This window comes from Glandiceps talaboti, chromosome 8 (genome assembly GCF_964340395.1).
Source record: "Glandiceps talaboti chromosome 8, keGlaTala1.1, whole genome shotgun sequence".
NCBI lineage: Eukaryota > Metazoa > Hemichordata > Enteropneusta > Spengelidae > Glandiceps > Glandiceps talaboti.
The window spans coordinates 20,951,785-20,965,133 of record NC_135556.1 but is presented as its reverse complement, the minus strand read 5'-3'; the positions used below and the strand labels follow the sequence as shown (position 1 = coordinate 20,965,133).

The window sequence follows — 13,349 nt, the reverse complement described above, 5'->3', positions numbered from 1 at the left end:
CCACAACTTCCTACAGATTAGTGCGGATTATTTTTCTCTATCTGCATGTATATGCAGTAATTACTACTAAAGGCGTTTTTTCGTCGCATTCTCCTCCGAGGACTGGTATGGATAATACCATGTAATTGTTTACCGGATCATATCTCTTATCCGACATGAACTTTGCTTATGGTTGCTTACTTCCATCACATGTTAATAAAAGGTGTCGCCCGAAGCATGCCTCTTTGTGCACTAATGAGCCAAGGTCCCTACTAAAGTTGCATCGCAGTATTTGTAGCGTCATAAAAGCAAACTTTAAATAAAGTGACAATACTCTCATAAATATCCAATTCCTAAAATTAATGCAATATGACTAATCGTAACAATTGAACTACAATCACATTAGTGAAATAATAATAATTGCAATTTTTTTTATCTCGCAAATGTCTGGGTGTACACCCTTACACATAACTTTGACGATAACATATTTCTGAATCAGTGTAAAAACATGTTTATGGCGTTTGAAGTGTGCCAACGATTCTACTTATATTCAGAGCATGGACATACTGTAGGTCACAACATTCAAATTGAAGTACAGTGACCAATGACGGTGATAACGTTTGTATTAAATACATAGCCGCTAATGACGAGCACACTATATGATTAAAAAATATATTCTATTTTACATTTGATTTACTTTTCACTGGACTCGTTTTTGTGAGGGAGTCTAATATCAACATATATACAGCGCATACTTTACTATATATGCAATGATAGTAAAGCTACTTTAGCACAACTAGTACTGTTACAGGAACTACCATTTCTGTATGATTTTTGTGCGAAACTGAGCTTTTGGGACGCCTCGATGTTCTCCTATATATAGCATAGTTCTAAAACTTGTTTTGTTTATTTTTAATGTAGTCATTTCTCAAAATCACCAGACTTAATCTATTTTCAAACGTTATCTGTGGGTTCATAGCATGTTATGGCTAGTTTAGATACAAAATCGATAGTGATGAAATAACTTGTATTCAATGCCTTTTGAATGTGTATACAGAAGACCCGTTATAAAATATTTTTCATCCCTAATGAAGATATGTATTACCACTAAAATGTTAAATCTAATTTTGTTTTTGGAATCCATACATTTTGAGTACACCAACATATCTAACGTCATAAATGAACATTTTTTGGACGTACTTTACGATGTAAACATATGTTGTGGTATGGTATACAAACGAGGGTGTAACTTCTTTATCTCGTAGAAATAGGTATTTATAACACTGGGAAGCATAATACAATTTCGTGGTAGTCTGAAACATGTTGAAATCTTGCTGTAATAATGTGATTCAGTGGTTAGGAGATGTGAAGCATGATTGATTGTGAAATAGCCTACAGTGCCTAGCGTAGTTTGTACCCAGCGCTTTGATCCAAAAATATATATCAAATTTCACTGTATTGATAATTCACTAAGAGTAATGAGTGTAAAGTCAGCTTTCTTTATTAAATCCGAAGTAGCTGTGACTCTGTGAGGTAGCTAGAACCGGGTTGTTTTTCGTTACTCATTTTGCTTATTTATTGTGGACATTTGTTTTATTTGCAGTCTCAAGTATGAGCCCAATGATTTCAAACCATAAGCAATATCCTGAAAAATCAGTTATTTACACATCGATTTGACATCAATCTCACCACTAAAGGAGTAGTTCGGCATGGTTCAATCGTTTCGTGTACACATTTGGTGTAGGCGCAAAGAATTAAATGAAAACAGCGGCAGGTTTATCAACTGTAGGCGTTCAACTAGATAGTGTCAAAAAATTAGTGGCGTTCGTGTACTCTATTCTCTTTATCTGTTGTATGTGTACATGTATGTCTAGGTTCCCCAGACATCTTTTGCTAAAAGCGACTAAGCGTTTATGTCGATATACATCAAGCGACGCTGGACACATGTGAAAATACGTTTAGAGTAACAAGAAATATTCGGATCTCCAATTCAACATAGATTTTAAATTGGATACCTCGATATTCACAACAGGGTTATTTTCTTCCTTGAACTCTTATGTGTTAATGAGCCTTTGGTTCTGATCCACCGTTTCAAAAAACTTCAGGAAAAAGTGTAAAGCTGGACTTGAAAGCCAAACTATCACAGGCAAACACTGAGTATTTGTACATATTTGTCGTTGCTGTAAGCTTGTAACTACCTTTTTGTATATCAAAGCACCGTTGCGGAGAGAATCGTGGTTTAACTAAAATGAAAAATTGCCTTGAAAGAAAGGTATGCAAACCTGTTGATGATCTGAGCAATAAGTTATGATACACCGAACAATCAATATTCCATTAGTAATAATAGTTTATCTTACTTTTACTTACCCGTTGTCTCCTCAGCAGGTTCTACTTCTAATGCTGAAAGATGAGAAAAATTCTTATTTTGAGACCATAACTTTGATATGATTGGTCCCTCACAACATAAAGTTAATACATTTGAAATGTTCTACTCGAGGCATGCGAGATGACCTTTAATTTGATAGAGATAATAAGCCGTCGTGAATATGGGACAATCCGAGATTCGAAACACAATGTTGAAAAAAAATAGAAGCCTGGGGTGAAAAGGGATGTACCATTGAAAGCAATCATTAATGTTGGAAATGAAGATTCGTTTGCCTTGTGGATCTATCTATCTACCCATTTATCTACACACGTTACTGGTTATAATTACTGGTTATATTATATATATATATATATATATATATATATATATATATATATATATATATATATATATATATATATATATATATATATATATATATATATGCCATACTTGTGCTATGGCTCTGGATATAATCAATCAATCTTTTATTCAGTACTGGTGGCCACCGGCCAAAAAATACAAAACATGAACGGATCACTAGAAAATAACAAATTAGTCAGGTCCTCAATAGGCTGTAGGGAGAAGTTTATATCTCAGAGTTTCTACTAGCATCTTTTCTAAGTTTAGTAGCATAAAATATATGTCTATAACTAAGTTTTCTGAGAATGTTAACCTTTTGAGACGACAGAAGTAATACAAATTTATGTTGCAGTGGGGATTATAAAAATAATTGGCAATATATTTTGACCTTATACAAGTATAAAATGGGCTTATACAAGTAAAAAGTGAATTCATCCTCTACTTGATTTAAATTATACATTTCACAAAGTCTAACAACTCCTGGAGTATCATTCTAACGACCAGTTTCAATTTTCAAAGTATCTGTAGAGGTTCTAAATTTACAGACCATTAATTTGAATATTGATCTATCAAGAGAGGTTAAATAAGGTCCCAGAGACAATTCCTTTTTAAATGAGGCATAACTATCAAGTTTTCTAAACGATTTCATACCTTCAGACCATAATTGTATATAAATATCAATCTATCTGTTTAAATATTTAAAAAAAAATATATGGGTAAATATGTAATAGTTTTGTATATATACGCATAAGAAATCTGATAGTAAAGTGAATATATGGCTAACAGGAACAATTTAAATTGTAAGCTACATCTTAGAAATTTATCCCAAATTAAGATGTAGTTGATAACTAATGGATACACTTTTGTCAGTCATGAACTGTAGTAACACAGGTCAGTGACATATTGCATGGTCTTATGTTTAGACTTAGGCTATCCCTAAGCAGTTCTAAATCTTCTTCGGGAGTCAATGGTCCTGTACAAACGAATCTAAAGCAGAGAAAATACTCTTGCGGCCGCATAGATGTGTGCACCTTTAGAAATCATCATTGAACCGTATTTGTGGCTGTCCATTCAAAGCCTGTTAGAATATGATACCATCATACATTTAACCTTCACTACAAAGCGCTATTTTGAAAATGTAAATAGGACGGGAAAACCTTTATTAAAATATTCTGTGACGGTGTACTGCTCATAATCAGAACGAACACACCTTTTACATTACCAAATATTCGTTCTTTCAATTTTCGATGCGGTCTTGGTAGTTTCAACAGCTCACGGCAGAATAAGTAATCTCCGAGTTCCATTAGCGTGCATATACCTTAAATATCTTCCAGGTATGATTTTCAAAAGCCCGCTCTTGGTTGGAGTATTAAACATTTCTCGAAGAGTTTAAATCAATTGTATGGTGTAAAGTCTGGTTTTCGGATCTACATTCATAAAGTCATACATGTAGCTAGATAGGGATGATGGTATATGTTGGAATTGATCTGACCATTGCATCAATCCATGATCAAATCTGAAGAAATAATTCTCAAAGAATGTGTAATGGGTCGGGCTGGGCTTGGTTGTGGGGGGGGGGGGGTACTAATTATGTTAAGATCGTGATCATCATAAATCTTGGAGAGACGCGGTATTTTCAAGGTGGAGACAATAAACTTTCAAAAATAAACAGAAATGATGCTAAAAAAATAACGTCTTTATTTGTATGTCAGCTAAATGCAACAAGAATCCTGCCAAGAAGGCCTGTTGGTCTAGTGGAACGATTCCTGTTTCGGGTACAGGAGGTCCCGGGTTCAAATCCCGGACAGGCCCCTTCCTTTTTCCCTGGCGTTCAGTATTGTAAAAGTCACACCACTTTGGCCTTGAAACACGATAAATCGATAGTGTACTTCGTGAATCGTACTAGGATTGTCATTATTCATGCTTCTTTAATAGTAGCTACAAACATGCAATTTGTATAATATGTATTTGTTTTAATGCTCGTTAATAATAAAATACATTTTGATAATTATAGACATTTGCAGATAATATTATCCTCTGGATCTGTTATCGTATATCTGTTGATAATGTTTTGAGATGTTAATTTACGAATTTGAAAATAAAGTGGAGCTATCAATCTGCATATAAAGGAAATGTTATTCAAATTGAGTTTTTGGTTCTGGAGTAGAACACGGAAACGATTACAAATGGGTCTGATAATTACTTGATTACTTATATTATCTGTAGATACATTCCAGCTTTGCAAGACCCTCTACAATTGTTTATTTTGCAGTAATTTGAAGTCATCTGATTGCGCATAAGAAATCTCATTTCCCATAAGTGAAACGCCAAGCTCACTCCCATTCCCTGTAATGTACTTTTTTCATTCTTTCGCCTTTTTTTCATGACTGCAGATTTACATTATTTTGTTCTATCGCAATAATGTGACAATACGTTGCTCCTCGTGCACGTACGTGTGTTCTTCTTTTAATAATACACAAGTTATAGTTCAAATTATTGAATTGAAATCTATCGAAAAACTGAAAAATGCTATCATAATGTAAACTGTATAGATTGTCTAAATGATATCCCAAAGCACTGACACCACCATTATCAGAAGCGGCATTTGAGCTGAAAATACGGATGAGCTTTCTGACGCCGTGTCTCCGGTAGGGGGATATACTGGAGATGTGGTTGGTACAGCTGTTGGTACGTAAGATTCCCAGTCTGTTATATTGTACATATCTAGCACAGTATCGAGGAAAATATCCCATTTTGATGACCATATTGACATACACGTCATTTGTTCATCTTCTGAAAGTGAGCTGTACCTGTTGATGGGTACAGTGGAAGTTAGAAGGAGGATGTAATGCATATCAATTCAATTGTAGATGTTTAAACTTATTGTCGATGTATATCAAATATTTGGTTGTAATAGATAAATTTAAAAAGCTAATACCAAACAATATTGAATCTTTTTCTTCTTCTGAATATTTCAACAAGAGTGTTATTACTAATAAACCGTATGGGTTATCTGGGGGTAGGAACAAATTGTGAATTGTATGTATGTATGTATGTATGTATGTATGTATGTATGTATGTATGTATGTATGTATGTGTGTGTGTGTGTGTATGTATGTATGTATGTATGTATGTATGAGTGTATGTATGTATGTATGTATGTGTGTGTGTGTATGTATGTATGTATGTATGTATGTATGTATGTATGTATGTATGTATGTGTGCCTGTCAGCGCGCGTGTATGTGTGTGTGTGTGTCTGTGTGTCTGTGTGTGTGTGTGTGTGTGTGTATGTGTGTCTGTGTGCATGTGTGTCTGTGTGCATGTTTGTGCATGCATCCATAAAATACGTTGATAGATAGAGACTACACTTGGGTTATCAGTAATTTGTTATTCGTCGCGGCGCGAGAACAATGGTGAAATTACTTTACCTCTAGTAGGCAATATTTGTTTTGTTTCTAGTTGTTCTTGAGAAAAAATAACTAAATGTATGTATCAACGTACTAGCAATTACCTGATAGAGTCTGTAGTCAGCTGTTTCAGAATTCTTAGGTCAGCATTCGCACTGGCAACACCCATGAACATTTCATAATAATCATGGGAAATAGGACTAGCTCCCCAAACGAATGGATCATCAGAGCTAACAACTACAGGATAGCCTTGGGACAGTAAGTGTGACGCTGGGTGATTTCGTAAATCCTCAACAAGCATAAGAACCTGAAGAAACGAATGATAGTAGTTTTAGACATTTGGGGCATTATGAGTTACCGCCATTAAAGACTGGTTTCCAGGGGAATTGATTGGCACTGAATCAAATAACTGTTTTCAAGGTTGACTTCTTTAACAAGCAAAAAATATATTTCAACGAAGGTTGACGAGTGATGTTAATAGTAAACACGCAGAGGCACGTACGGTCTGATACACGTTTTCTTTCAGTATAGAGAGATGGATTTCATGCTAAAAAGGAGATGATTTATGAAAAAAAAATACAAAATACCAAACTCCAGTATTCATTTCCTATTATTTGCAATTTCAATTTCGCTTTTGTTCGGAAGTTATCACGCCAAGGGCAATATCTGACCTGATTCGATATTGGATTAACTTCTAACGGTATATCCCGTTCTTTCATCTGTTCTAGAACCAGTGGGTGTTTGATTGCTGCGAATCCGTGACCAATTCTTGTAGTGTTCAGTAACAAGGCGTCGATTAGATTTTCGTCTGTTTCAGTACCCTGCCAATCTGCAGCAAATGGAGAAATCTAAATTGAAACACCCCTAATCTCATAGTTACGAAGGGACAGATTACCGCCCCAATTGATTTTTTTATCACTGGCTTATTATCACACCGACCAAATACTCAGTGATGTATAAACTAGTATGAAAGAGAATACATCATTGAGTGGGATAGTGGACACTAACAGGTTGTATGTTTAGTAACTACAATGTCGAATAATATGAGAAACAGTACGTATAAATGTCATATGTTTGAAATTCTTACTTGTTTCTCCAGCATGTAGATAGTATGGCAGGTCTGCATTTTCTTTGTGGGGTATCAGTAGATCTTCAAGAAAATGTATATTTGGATTTCCTTTGTCTTCCTGGCCCACTATGTCAAATCCGACAACATAATTAGGATAGTTCTTGTGGAATTCCATTGCTTTATATATATATTCCTCCACCGAGTCTTGAGCTCTTTATAAAAAAGAAAGAATATTTTTGTCATTTAAACGTGTTATCACTTCATCCATAGACTCTCCACCTAGTTGGTGGAAGGTCTATTACTTGACGTGGATTGCCACTTCATAACAAGTGTCCAATCCATGTAGTGAGTTAGGTACACCGTACAAGTGTCCCATGCCTGTAGTGAGTTAGGGAGCCTTCAGTAATTACGAAGGGAAGGGTCTGGGAGAATGGGGTTCACTTTTTACAAATTCATTGGTTCTCGGGGGAGGGCTATATTTTAGAAAATGTCTGTAGTGAGAGTTATAGCGTACAATTTACAAACGTCCTGTAGTGAGTTATTAACCATGCCGTACAAGGGTCCCATGTTAATAGTGAGTCTGGTATACGTACACAGTACAGGTATCCCATGTCTGTAATGAGTTAGTTATACCTTACAAGTGTGCCATATCTATATTGAACTATGTATATCGTACAAATGTTCCTTGTCTGGGATGTATAGTGAGTTAGGTACTAGGTATACTATATGCACGTGTGACTTGTCTGTAGTGAGTTAGTCAACTACTGCTGTATATCCATGATGAATCGTGTGTTCTAGGTACCCTCGGAGACCAACACGCAATTACAATACGGGTTTACATCAAATACCGCCAATCCGTTCTCGCCAAACATGATCTAAAGTCACTCTACCCATTCCCTGGTACTGAATGTCATCATTATACTTAAACTTGTCCAAAGTAACTGCAGCTGTGAGTTCAATACATATCCTCTGGTGACTTTAGAGTGATGAATATTTACATAAAATAAGATATTTGCAAAATAATTGGAGCCAGGATATTGAAATCATGTCAGTATCTTACCTATATGTAGTGAATATTATCTTTGAACCTGAGGAATCTTCGTAGTCGTGTAAGAATGCTTCATTTGCTGCCATGTATTCCTGTACTGTGTGTTCTAAATCATATGTAGTGCCATCCAAGTCATAGATCTGTCGAGGTTGAAATACAATATATGATACAGCACTGATTTAATAAGTTGAAACTTGGAAGATTATTATTTAAAGACAGTATATAAGACAATGTGTATGTGGGTTATGGCATTGAACAAGTCGGGGTGTGATATGTGTTACCGGACGTTGATGACGATGATGATGATGGTGATGATGATGATGATGATGATGATGATGATGATGATGGTGGTGGTGGTGGTGGTGGTGGTGGTGGTGGTGGTGGTTGTATGTGTGCATTTGTGTTGTTGTTGTTGTTGTTGTTGTTGTTGCTACTGATGTTGTTGTTGTTGTTGTTGTTGTTGTTGCTGTTGTTGTTATTGTTGTTTTTGACGTAGTAGTACAATATTTGGATAATTCAAAGAAGGATGTTTGTAACTTTCACCATCGGAGGAAAAAAAACAGTATGCAAGGGTTAACCTGATTAAAGGAGAAAACTAATTCAGGGAATAAAGACATTCGTACAGTTTTTTGTTCTAGACAGTCGTTTGATAACTTTACATCTCACTAATTACCAAGAAACACGAAAGTGACATCTGTTTCACATCCATTGTTCTGATTGTCTCGCGATCGGCAGTGATTCAATGTTGCCTCATATGGGAGCAAGGCGACGTATATATGTATCAGATGAACAATACTAATTAATGACATCTAATTGCGTTTTACCTCAGTTATAGATAAAAAGTCGTTATTCATTTAATATACATGCATGTCTGTTAATTCCCTTGAGGTAACACTAGTCCACTGCATGCTAGCAATATAAATGTGGAACAAGCATTAATTTGACGTTTCTTGTCAATCGCGTAAAATTTACATGAGATGTGAAACCTCGAAATGACGAAAATGCCTTCATTTCCTAGAGTTGCATTCCCCTTTAACAGGTGAAATATTATATATGTTTTATCTTAGGAACAAAGTGTTCGATGCATTACTATCTTTAATGTAATTTCGATTGACCGCGGTTTCCCAATTCGAACTCACCGGCTGAAGCAATGCTCTGATCTCGACAAACTGTACTCCATCGTTGTAGAACTCCTTCAAGCCTTCGACAAAGTAGTCTTTAAATGTTTCCGAGTAAAATACTATACCATCAACTGCCGCGAAGTAATCCTCAAAATATTGCCACACTTCATGCTGATTGGTATACATCGTGTGTGGATCCTCCACTACCATGGACATGCTGTCGTATAACCTAGCAAGATACAATATATGACAATAACATTACTGCAACTGACAGTGGGCCAAATGTATTTGGTTTGAAATATATATAATGGAATTTGGAGAAAAAATAAATAAAAATAATATGTTCACCGAGCATTATTCCAGATTCTAAATTAATAAGTAATATGCATATGAGATGCCCAAACCCTAATTTCTCGCAAAAGAGAAGGGTTGTTTATTACTTTGATTGGTGACTGTAATTTTATTTGGTCTGCTGTTGGACGAGCTTATGGCAAACGCTAGAAAGATACACATACACATTTATAAGCAATGTAAAAAAGTTGATTGCTGTTGTTATATTAATCAGGCTTTAGTCAAAAGTCAAATGCTATTTTACTTTAGATGACGTCGACGTTGCATATTTTAGGTAGAATAAAATGTACCTTGGGATGATTTTCACTAATTAATCAGTCTTGTGTTATCCGTGGCATCGAATATCAAAATCTCTCTATAGGGGTACCTCAATGAGGTCCTGAGATGACATTATAAATTCAACTGAAGCCACCCACACAGTCATTACATGGAACATAATGTCTTCGTTAATCAGTCACAGAAGTCTACTCAATGAAACGTGTTTTTTAGGTAATGTCCAAATATGGTATATTTGTCAGCCCAGGATGCTACTTAGTCCTTGATTACGTCATTCTAACCGTTGGGGTTTACTCATTTGCATGAACAAAGTTTGGTTTAGGTTTACTCATTTGCATGAACAAAGTTTGGTTTATGATTTGTATTTGGGCTAGACGGGGTCAGAGCTTCGATACCACGTTATCTTAAAATCTCTTCAAATGTTGGCATATTGAAACTTGTGTCTTGTTTTCAACGACATCGACAATCTTTGACTTTTCCAGAGAGTTAATGTGAAAGTACCCGGCGGCCATATTGGATTCCACAATGACTTTTGACATTGACCTGTTTTTTGTTGCCCCGGCCTAATTTGATTTATTGATAGGCCATGGGTAATAGTTTTCATGAAAATAAAATAACAGTGAAAGTGTAAAGGGTTTATTTCCGATATGCATTACTAATACTTACATCTTATCAAATGCTTCAACATCACCGTACTCATTTCGCTCCGTCTCAACTAATTTCCATACGCATGTACTATTGTCCGTTGGCTGATCAGCAAAAAAGCGAAAAAGTATCGCTTTACGATATCCAGGAATACACATGTAGCAATTATGCCGATAAGTAGCATTTTTGACAAGCCAGTCTAAACTAGCAATAGCATTGTCATGGACGTGAAGTACAGCTCCTATGTAAAAAGAAATTCTTTACTTAGTATTAATTGGCTGGTAGGGTATGTCCACCACTTTGACCAAAAGTAGAATAATAATTGACAAATTCTAGGCAGCGCCCTCTCTGTCATGTGCACGAAATGCATGTGTTAAGTCTGCAATAATGCAATCTGATTAAAATCTGATGTCACAGTGGTGAGAGCGGCTAGATGTATTTAGTTACCTCTACTTATTACATCGTTTTGTGTCGTTTGTTTTGTTCCGGTGATCGTCTCCTTCCCACGACATCCATATCAAGTGTAAGCATACTGCTTCAATTCATTCCAATAATTATCAGCCCAGTATGTATGGCGTCTCTCAGCATAATCAATCCCGTAGAATATGTTATCAGTCACGGTGTACATCTACACTGACTATAGTTCCAACTGTCATTGTCTGAGGTACTACAAGTTTATGTGATAACCCCCCCCCCCCCCCCCGTAGCCGCCCGTACCAATAACCATGACACTGTATACATATAGCCAATTTGAACAGACAGGTGTACACCATTCACATAATTGAATTTAATTAGTTCTCACCTTTTGGCATCAGTTTTATTATTTCAAACACACCACTCTGGTCAATGTATGGTTTAGCGTGGAAAAAATGCATTCCTGGCGGAAAAACACTGGTTCTCTCTCCCTCGGCTATTTCTTCATGTTTGAGTTGCATTAACACGTCGTTTACTGCCCATTCCTTTCCTTCTAATGGCATATCTCTTCCAGTATAATAACTGGCCTCCATTGACAGAAAGTCTTCCCTCATTGAAAGGTAAGTGGGGTTACAGGTGACCCCGTGAAACACGAGCAATGTTATAATAATTGTGTACACTATATTCACCATCATGGCAGCTTGTCGACGACTGATATATCTTGTGTGGGTATATTTAGACGGCCTACGCACACACGTAAATGTGTCGGAAATTGTATGATCGATTATTAACAAACAAAACAGCCTTCGAACTAAGGGAGCCTTAAGTAATTTCGGGGGGGGGGGGGGCAATTAGGGCCGTCACAGTTTACAAATAGTTTCTCGAGGAAGGGTGAGGGTCGTTTTATTTAGACTTATTGTATTGTCAAACTTTGACCACCACTGCCACCTCTGCTCCCACACCAGTTGTACTCAGGCCGTGCCCAGGGTTGGTGTTCGGAATAGGGTTGCAACTGTGGTTAGCCTGGGGTTAAATGCAGTGAAATCAGACCATATCTCAATCAATCACTTCTGACAACCACGTAGTGAATTAATTTTCGATCAGGAGATTAGTGGGTTTTACAGGAGTGAAACGGGAAGAGTTGGGTAAGACACTACTTGTATTACGGATATGTTGTAGAAATGTTGACCTTGGATTCCGACAATATTGTTGGATGTGTAGCCATCTCGTCCGATTCTTAGGGAGTTTTGGCATTCAGCTCAGCCAATGAGATCAAAACACAAATATTGATTAATGCAGTGCCTTCACACAAATTCACTGTGGTGTTGTATAGTAGTTGAAAAAAAACAACGCCATTATAACTTTCAACATGGTGGTAGCAGTGGAATCAAGTCTTGGCTTACCATTGATTTTGGGACTTTTGTCCTTTTCCATGTCCGACAGCATGTTAGCCCATGTTCTTGAAATAGTTTAACAGAGGGAGGAGGTCATGTTTTAGTGAAAGGAAAATGGGATAGGGTCAGTTTTTAGCACAAAGGAAACGGGGGAGAGTCACGTTACACGCAATACACGTTATACGCAATAGCCAAAGGCATGATTTCCCTGGCCCTCTCCCTTGTAATTAATGAAGGGTCCCTAAGCTTGTGTTTTAAATAACCATAAGAGGTGTTTAGACTCACAAACAATCTGTGATACACCCTATATTAAAAACAACAACGACGTCACCATTTTATCAACTTCATAAAAGATTAAATCAGGGGTCTGTTTGTAGTGCTGGACCATAACTATCATACAAAGATAGCAATGACGCCATTGTTTATCTAAGATTTTTGGTTGCATTGTACGCGACCACCTAAAAGTGATTAGATTATCTGGCACTCAGCGTTATCATATCTATAAATCACAAGACTAATACATGCTAGACAACTAAACTTAGGTATATGTAAGTAGATAATGGTTTGGCTGCCATTTGACAATCGTTGTGGTAAAGAAATTTTTATTCCTAGGCGAAATGTGGTGATGAGATAAGCCAGCTAGTAAGCTTTTTTCGGGCTATATCGTAATAGCAAATCGTAATCGTGGGCTGCTCTTCATTCAAAAAAATTCTCTGACTGGTCTTCCTTGTCGGTGGACTGGTGTACGTAAACTGTTATATTATATGGACAAAAAACAAGGTGTCAAAGTTCATTCGTGTTAAATTTTCACGACGTCGTATAAATCACGATGGTGATGAAAGAAGAAAATCATGGTTATCATCAAAGTTGACGTAGAATCTTTTAAAGCTGCTTTGTTATTCTGTAGCCATGACAA

The 13,349-nt window shown here is 36.4% G+C and overlaps 1 protein-coding gene and 1 non-coding gene across 2 annotated transcripts; one reads left to right on the top strand and one right to left on the bottom strand.

Annotated features, from left to right (window-relative positions):
- The first annotated feature begins 4,447 nt into the window (after window positions 1–4,447).
- On the top strand, window positions 4,448–4,519 carry Trnap-cgg (transfer RNA proline (anticodon CGG)). The gene has a single exon. It is a non-coding gene; the product is annotated as a tRNA-Pro (tRNA).
- Window positions 4,520–5,264: 745 nt separating this feature from the next.
- LOC144439352 (adenosine deaminase 2-like) lies at window positions 5,265–11,678 on the bottom strand. Its single transcript, XM_078128635.1, has 8 exons — window positions 11,428–11,678; window positions 10,647–10,866; window positions 9,372–9,582; window positions 8,245–8,372; window positions 7,203–7,396; window positions 6,787–6,944; window positions 6,220–6,422; window positions 5,265–5,517 (listed from the first exon to the last, which is right to left on the bottom strand). Exons 1-8 carry the CDS (start codon window positions 11,651–11,653, stop codon window positions 5,265–5,267), a joined length of 1,593 nt encoding a protein of 530 aa, XP_077984761.1. The 5' UTR covers window positions 11,654–11,678.
- Between the last annotated feature and the right edge of the window lie 1,671 nt (window positions 11,679–13,349).